The 9108-nt window shown below is 34.9% G+C and overlaps 1 protein-coding gene across 1 annotated transcript in view; it reads right to left on the bottom strand.

Moving 5' to 3' along the window:
* Window positions 1-601: 601 nt before the first annotated feature.
* Kif5b (kinesin family member 5B) overlaps window positions 602-9108 on the bottom strand; it is a 39319-nt gene continuing 30812 nt past the window's right edge. The window contains exons 21-26 of the mRNA XM_090319067.1: window positions 7854-7914; window positions 7676-7747; window positions 7401-7505; window positions 5201-5417; window positions 4759-4908; window positions 602-2775 (exon numbers count right to left, since the gene is read on the bottom strand). Coding sequence (XP_090175193.1) covers window positions 4775-4908; window positions 5201-5417; window positions 7401-7505; window positions 7676-7747; window positions 7854-7914 — 589 coding nt within the window. The 3' untranslated portion in view covers window positions 602-2775; window positions 4759-4774. The remainder of the gene's footprint in view (window positions 2776-4758; window positions 4909-5200; window positions 5418-7400; window positions 7506-7675; window positions 7748-7853; window positions 7915-9108) is intronic.

Raw genomic sequence — 9108 nt, 5'->3', positions numbered from 1 at the left:
AGTTCAAAGCCAGTCCAGGGCATAAAAGTCCATGCGACTCTTATCTCCAATTAACCACCAGAAAACCAGAGGTGGTGCTGTGGCTCAAAGTGGCAGAACACTAGCCTTGAGCTCTTCAGCTCAAGGCCAGTGCACTGAGTTCAAGCCCCACGATTGATCAGCAAAAAAAAAAAAGCATGTCTAGATTGCTTTAAACTAGAATAGATGGAGAAGGGGTTGGGGTTATGCATGAAAAAGATGAGCTACAAAAGTTGGTAACTGTTGCATCTGACTAATATTGGACTTTTGTTGTTTATTGGGTGAGGTCAGGCCATTCAGCTCAATCTAATACTTCAAAAGTAAGTTTCAAGAAAGTAATTACATTTCAAAAAATTTTTTTCTCTTTATTTAAACACAAAACACATTTACAGCATGCAGGTTAACTTAAAATTATGGCGTCTTCCCAAACCAATACCTTTAAATGTATCTTCAAGCACTGAAACTAAACCCAACATATTCCACAGGTAGACTCTTTCCTTTCACCTCATGTCAGACTGAGTTATACACAAATCGCGTTATGCACAGTAGTTTCCTTAAGTTAAGTAAATAATTTAATGGATCATCATGAATAAATACTACTTTTATTTCACCGAGTTTCTCTTCTGAGCCATTTACCAATACCATTCAGAGGATTGTTAATATATCCAGTCCAAAATTTAAAAATTAAAAATAAAAGACATTGCAAATTGAAAGTGTCAATATTCTAGATGACCACAAATTTCTATTCATAAGACTAAATGTTTAATGAACTACCAAAGCAAAGAAAACCCACTGAAACAGATTTATGAAATTCTTGGTATACTTCATGAAAGTTTGAAATTATAAATAGAAAAGAACCATTAACATATTTTAAAAAAACAAACGTTGTGTATTCTGAACCACATGCTAGTTACAATTCATTGTCTGTAACACAGCACCAATACCCATGATACATCTGAAAAGAACGAAACTACCATATTCAGACAGAAAAAAAAAACCCCAAAAACCTATTTCCTTTATGAATATTGTCATAATGAGGCTGTAGCACTTTCTGTTAAACAGTATAACCTACATCTTGCTGCATCTAGCTTCACCTTAATTTTTGGAGTGTTTATTTTGATCAATCGTAAGAGCAACATAATCATTTGGGAGGCTGCAGACGACAACAGCAAGTAACTTTCACTGTTAAAAAAATAAATAAATTTATCTTTCAAATCAAAATTATTATAAAAGTGGAAATTACAGTTAAGGAAATAGAAAAATATGCCAATTATGATCTGAGTCTTCTGACTATGGCTCCAAATTTAGTAATACAAATATCTGTGTATAAAACTTTTTCAAAAAGTTAATTCTGCCAGCCAGCTCCTAACACAGAACTTTCCAAGTTTTTCTACTGACTGAATAATCATAAATACCCATTTTCTGTGAATTCCTGCTAACATGGTTGCAATTACCCCGGTACTGATAAAAGCAATTATTAAAATCTCTTTCTTACTTTTATAGTTCCCTTAAACAAATGGTTGACTTAGATTAAACATCTGAAAGCAAAGTGGCAAAAACTGGTATACATTTTGTACTGATTACAAAATTATACACTATGGCCAGCAACAGAGTTTATTTGAGGATTATTAGTGACTTGCAAACAACTCACTATTTCTAGACTAAACAAGGAATACATTATATAGTGTATGACTTGTGTAGCAGGCTAAAAACACCTCAGAGATTTCAGATCAAAATTACCTGTGTATTTTAAACTCTATGGTATGTCTGACCAGCTTCTTCACATTTTTCCTCAATTTTCATAGGCCAAAAAATTTTAGATCAACCGATAGTTACCTAATAATATAAAATTATGTTTAATTCTATAATATCTTAATATACTATATTAAAGATGACAAATTATTATTTGTCCCAGTCTTACAGTAGCTAGCAGGCTCACCAGAATGAAGCAGGGTATTTCATTCCACCAAGCTAGGTTAAGTACAGAATTAGGAAGAGATACAATTCCTTTTCCAGACTCTCTTAAACTGAGATTTGCTTTTGATATGTAAAATATTCCATTCCAAGTAACTCAGCAACAGGCATCTCCTGAGGTGACAATGGAGTTGCTGTGCTCAGTCAAAATGCCTAGTTAAGGCAATGGTAAGGTTTCAGTGCTCAAACAGCAGTTTTCAGAAGCAAATTTCAGAGACAATACAAGGAATTTCAGCCCTGATTTCATTCAAAGGGGTTTTAAAATACAGTACTGACTTGATATATTTTGTGGGCATGTAGTGTTACAAGTGGTAAAATTTAAGACATTTATCTAAAATCTTTCCCTAAAAAAAAAAAAAAAAGAAAAGGAAGACATTTTAATAGGAAAAGAAAAAACAAGAAGCAATAGCAGCTAATTTAAACTGAGATTAAAAATAAACACACAAAAGCAAATACAAAAAGCAAAGCCCTATAAGGTAAAGTTAGCTTGGCACAGTGAAGACTAAATTTAAGACACAAAAGACAAACTGTGTAATAAATAGGACCACAGTTGTAAACTGTCATTTTTTTTCCCCTCCTAAGATGCCAAAATTGCACTCTAGTTGTGTTGGGAAGCAGCAGAGTCTACAGGAAGAGTGGGTAGGAAACAGCTGTACAGGCCAGGATAATTTATACATTTTTTAAAAAAGTTGCAATTCTACAATCCCAGAGGGGCAGAGGCTATAGTCACTGACTGGCTGTTTGATACAATGTTCTTTTCATACTTCAGTTACTTTTCAACATCTGAAAATAGAAAGCATAGACAAATTGTTTTCAATTTTACAATTCATCAGAAAAAATGAAAAAGTGCTAGTTTATTCTTGCATTCAGCAAAACTCAATCTACTCACAATATCATGTAAGACAAAAGATTTACCCCATAAAATGAGAAAGTGAAGTTATATGAAAGTATTATTAATGGTCACCTTCCCCAAAACAAAATTCAGTGATTTGAAATGTGTTTTTTAATCCTTAGAAATTTAAGTTCTCTAAAGAGTATTTAAGCTTTCCAAATTAACACTCTGTTGTCAATCATGTTTTTAGATAAACTGGTAAAAACTTTTTTTTAGAAAATAAGAACTACTATAGCTTGGATCAGCAAAGAAACCAAACCAAAAGCTGTGTGTGTGTGTGTGTGTGCGCGCGCGCGTGTGTGTGTACACATTTGTGTATTATTATGATTTTGTATTTAAAATCTGTATCCACTATACATGGTTTTGGGGAACTATGAGGGCTGGCTCGAATGTAAGGCCTTACACCTGCCTGGCTTTCTCACTTGGCTGGTGCTCTTCCAGTTATGCCACACTTAAGAGTTTGCAGTTATATCTCTACATAATAATTTTCAAACCTTGTAAACCCAGTCAGCATAGCCAAGTTACCTGCCCTCCTAAGCATCACACATAACTATTTCCCAGACTGCCCTCAGAACACTGGGATTACCTGTATTTAACTAAGGTCATCATCTAATTTCTCTATGAATGAGGTCTGACTTCAAAGTTGCATATGGATAGTAACATGAAAAATTGAAAACTTTCTATGTTCTGAAAATTTCCTCCCTCCCTTAATAAAAAAAAAAAAAGGTGGAAACGGAGCTGTGGCTCATGTAATAGAGTGCTAGTCTTAAGCACAAAAGCGCAGGGACAGCAACCAGGCCCTGAGTTCAAGCCAGTGGACTGACACCCAAAACAAAATGAAACAACAACAACAAAAAAACACCTTATGGATACTCAATGATGGCAAGGAAGCAACCAAGTGACATTATATTTCTCACTAATATGCAATATTGTACAATCTTTCTAGAAAGTAACGGGTTAATAAATCTTAAGAGCCTTAAAGTGTTCCAACCTTGTCATTCCACTTCTGGGAATCTTCTGCAAATCATCTAAAAAGTTTCAGATACAGAAATTTCAGATGTATGGGCCAGGAGTTTGGCCTAGTGGTTAAAGTGCTTGCCTAGCATGCATGAATACCCAGGTTCGATTCCTTGGTACCACATACATAGAAAAAAGCCGGAAGTGGTGCTGAGGCTCAAGTGGTGGAGCTCTAGCCTTGAGAAAGTCCAAGGACAGTGCTCAGGCCCTGAGCTCAAGCCCAGGACAGGCAAAAAACAAAAACAAGAAATTTCAGATGTAGAAAATTAGAACACAAATTTGAATACACAGCAATACCCAAACCATGAAAAAAGACTTAAGAAATCATAGTAAGTCACTTTTATAAAATTATGTTGTTCTTAATGTACTATGTTATTTCTCTTATCTTTTTTTGACCTTATGGTTATTTTCATGTTGCTACTGTATCTGACTTTGTTACCTGGTATATTGTATATATGTTTATTTGTTTATTTGAAATAGGGAAGAGAAGGGGGAAACAAGATAATTGAAGAGGGAGTGGGGGGAGGAAATAGGTATAAAAACATGAGAAGGGGTATCAATGTACAAGAAATAATGCACCTGATGAATGTAAGTGTAATCCCTTTATATATTATCCCAACAATAACAAAACAAAACCAAAAAACCAGGGCTGGGGCATGGCTGATGTGGTAGAGTACCTGTCTAGGAGTTACCTGGCCCAGAGTTGGAGCCACAGTATAGTACCACCAAAAATAATGACTATAATAACAAATACATCACTAAAGCAACAACTAAAAAAATCTAAAACCTACTACCAACCAATGGCTCAGTATTTCAACATACAACCATAATTTAAAAGCCAGCTATAAAGTACAAACCTGTGAGTATGTGTGTTTATACTTGCTTGCCTCCTCCACCCCGCAATGCTACAGGCTGGTTGTTATTCTGAACAAATGCACCTCCTCCACGAATTGCACTTGGATGAGTTGGAGATGCTGCTGGGTGTTGTCCAGGACGAATGGGTTTAGCTAAAAGGAAAACAAAGACTGACTCAAAGTGGTTTTCATGAAATTCACTTTTTTCTTTACAACTGCTGCTCTATATAATTTCTCTTAACCTCACATTCCTACTTGCATACCGACCTGTTCTGTTAATGAGGCTATCATTCAATTTCTCTCCTGCTAACAGTCATTCTTTGCTAATATTGAAAGTAAAGAGACACACCACCATAGCAATGAGTTGTAAAATTAAAATAATATTCAACTAAATGAAAGCATTCAAGCTAAGTATGGTTTGAAGGTTTTGGCATGCTTTACTAACCAATCTGTGCAGAATGCCCTCTTCTGGCCATATTCTTTGACCTGACTGCTTCCTTTATACGATCTACTTCTTGCTGATAACGTTTGCGATCTCGAGATGCATTTTCTTTGGCTTCTTTCAGCGCTGACTCCAAAGCTTTCACTCTCTCAGCTGTAGCTCTAAGTCGCTTCTCTAACTTAGGAAGTTCACAGCGAAGATCTGCATTATCACGTACCAACTAAAGATGTACAAAGAAAACAAGGATTCTAGCTTTAACAATATGTGAGGATAAGCAATTCATAAAGAAGTAAAGCAAAGAAGTAAAAAGCAAAACCTTTGTCTATAGATGTTTTTCAACAGATGCCCTGCTGCAGATGAATGGATACAGAAAATGTGGTATGTGTATGTATATATATATATATATAAATAATGTATGTGTATGTGTGTGTGTGTGTGTGTGTCTATATATAGGACTTCTAGATAGCCAACAGACAAGAAAAAATGATGGCATTCGCAGGGAAGTGGATGAATCTAGAGTGAATCATGTTGAATGAGACAAGTCAAGACCAAAAGAACAAAAGGCACATAGTACCCTTAATATGTGGCTATTAGATCCAAACAGTACAAGAGCGAGGACTCTCTTTTTTGCATACCCAATGCTATGGACATGGTATTGGAAATATAAACACAACTACACAGACATAAAAATTTATGATTCTATAGACATAATGTCTTATTACATAGATTAATATGTCTCTATGACATGTAAACCCTTAGCCTAATTTTAATTATGTTCTAAAATCTAAGTGCCAGTGATTATATATAGATTCCCTTCTTGAATACTTGTTTGTTAAACACGTCATTTGAAATATGATGTAAAATCAATTAATAAATTTTTTAATAAAAAAAGCAAAGAAGTAAAACCTTGTCTATTGACGTTTGTCAACTTAGGGTGCAACATGCAAAAACATATACTCATAGGCATCATGCAGATGCACACCAAGGTAAGTATTTACATTTTTTTTTTTTTTTTTGCCAGTTCTGGGCTTGAGCTCAGGAACTGAGCACTGTCCTTGGACTTTCTCAAGGCTAGAACTCTACCACTTGAGCCTCAGCATCACTTCTGGCTTTTTTCTACATATGTGGTACTGAGGAATTGAACCCAGGTCTTCGTGCATGCTAGGCAAGCACTTTATCACCAGGCCAAACTCCCAGTCCCAAGTGTTTACATTTTTACAGAGTAGATTATTTTCCTCTGTTAGGCAAAGACAACCAGAACCCAGTAAGCACAGGATTATCCTTACTACAACTATTCTGAGGAAAATGAAAATACTTTTAGATATACAAAAAGCACACAAGTAAATACAACAAACTCGTATTAAGTGCTGAAGGCAAGAAAGAAAAACAAAAATGATTTAACCTAATTCTAGTGTAAATATAAGATTTACAGTGCCTAAGTTTAATTTTTACAATAAGCAAAATAATTCGTAAGTATCATCCTAAAAAATTGAAACTGCCATATCATATACTTCAAACAGTGGGCATCAAATGTAAAAAAGACTAAGGAAGAAAGAGAAAAATTCTATTTTGCGTACAATACCTTATTAACAAATTAAGAAAAATGATCGGAAAGCCTACAGAGGAAGTAACACTGTATGTTTTCAGTGCTCTTTTATGATAATAGGATTTCTAAAAATATTAACTTCCCAGCTGTGCATAGCAGCGAACACCCCACCCTGAGAGGCAAGGGAATTGGAAGTTTGAGGCTAGCCTCATCTACATACCAAGAACTGTCTCAAAACAACACAAAGATAAAAATATAAGTTGCTACTTTTGAGGTTTTCTTTGCCATGTTGTTTGCCCAGACACAAACAGTACACGCGTTTAAATGTAAGGCCTCATCCTGGCCAGCTGGCTTGCTCAACCCTCTCTACCACTTCATTTATACCGCTACAGTCCATCTTGCTGCTTAAATGAAGATGGATTCTCCTGGACTTTAGTACATGGCTTTGAAATCCAAATTTCAGCATCCTGTGGAGCTAGGATTATAGATGTGAGCCATGAGTGCCCACTAGTAGCTTTCTTTACCTAACTGCTTAATAAAATAACAAAATGGCTCAGGCTATAAAAATTTCTTAGGACTCTCAAGGACTAAAATACTTTTCATCCCTAAATTTGTGACTTTTACAATGTTATAGACAACACAAAACATTCTCCTTACCTGCTTGTGCACTTTTGTGAGTTGCTCAAGATTATTTTCAAGGAAAGAAATTTTTTGCTTTTGTGCAGCACTGCCTCCAGTGTCATCAGAATCAATTTCAGCACTCTGGAAAAAACAGTAATGATACTATGAAAAAAAAAAATTTAAAACACAAAAAGCCCAAGCTCAACTACATAAACAATAACGTCACATAATCATTTCATTTGCAAGTACAAAGAATTACACAAAAGTAAGCAGTACCTTTTACAAATATCCACATCAGTATCTTGTATTACCTTTTTAACTCTGGTTGCCAGGTCCTGCACAAAGAGTTTACGTAGGTTGTGTAAAGTCTGAAGTTCTTTTGCCTTGAATTAAGAACAGAGGGTTTTGTAACTTAGAATTTCAAAATGATCCAAGTGGGAAAACCCCATAAAACACTTCCAATACTACTTATTTTCACAATTGTCTTACCACGGTCTCTTCCAAACCCTTCAAATCTTGTCTTGCCTGTTCTCGTCTATCTTGCATAACCCTAATAGTGGAAGAATACACATAAATATTCTTATTTTGTTTCTATAAGGAATTTAATAATTATAATTAAACCTAAATAAATAAAAGATTCCTATCAATCAGTAGCTTCCTCTAGTAATTTTTTATTTTTATTTTTTGCCAGTCCTGGGCTTGAGCTCAGGGTTTGAGCACTGTCCTTGGACTTTCTCAAGGCTAGAGCTCTACCACTTGAGCCTCAGCACCATTTCTGGCTTTTTTCTGTGTATGTGGTACTGAGGAATTGAACCCGGGTCTTCATGCATGCTAGGCAAGCACACTACCACTAGGCCAAACTCCCGGCCCCCCCTCTAGTAATTTTTATGCCTTATTGTCTCCTTGCAAATATAATTTAGTAGATGAGCCCATCCTATCTGATAGAGTTTTCTGAATATAGCAAAATTTATGGAATAAGGAGTGATTTAAATTTTCATTTTTATCCTAAAAAAAAATCATGAACTGCCATATCATATACTTCAAACAGTGGGCATTAAATATAAATGTTGATTAACTAGGAATTTCAGATGTTATCATTTGACATACAACATTTTCCATTAGACTTACACTAAACAAAACTACAGTAGACTCAGTAGATTATTTTTTCCAGTTCTGAGGACTGAGTGCAGGGCCTACAGTACACTGTGTCAGTGTTCTGCTATGCTGAGCTATAGCCTCACTGACTCAGAAGTAGCTTTATGAAATCAACTAGCCCTAATGGTGCAATCATTCCACAAGTTGACTTACATATTGTCTGTTATTATTACAAGTTTTCCTCTACATTCAAGATTCTGGAAAACTGAGTTCTAAACTGAATAAATGAATAAAAGTATACAACAAAACCCTTTGTTCAAAGATAAAGCTAAAATAATCTTTTAAGCAAAATCAAATTTACAAAATTCATTTTATACAATACATCTTAAAATACCCTATATTACTTAGTGTCATATATTAGGTTCATTTTCACAATGGCTGCTGAAATAATGCGACACAAAACAGCAGTCATCTAAACCTTGTCCACTGCTGAAAGATAAGTATATATACCTCAATTTTTAGATATAAATCAGATCAACTCAGTAGATATATACCTGAGGGAAATGCCTGTATTTTTTTTTCTTTTTTCCATAGACTTTTATTGTAATTAACAGAAGGGTTACATTCACCAGATAGAAGGTGCATTACT

The sequence above is a fragment of the Megascapheus bottae genome, chromosome 26 (genome assembly GCF_031878675.1).
Source record: "Megascapheus bottae isolate mThoBot1 chromosome 26, mThoBot2.hap1, whole genome shotgun sequence".
Lineage (NCBI taxonomy): Eukaryota > Metazoa > Chordata > Mammalia > Rodentia > Geomyidae > Megascapheus > Megascapheus bottae.
The sequence above is the reverse complement of the archived record's forward strand: the minus strand, read 5'-3'. Positions and strand labels throughout refer to the sequence as shown.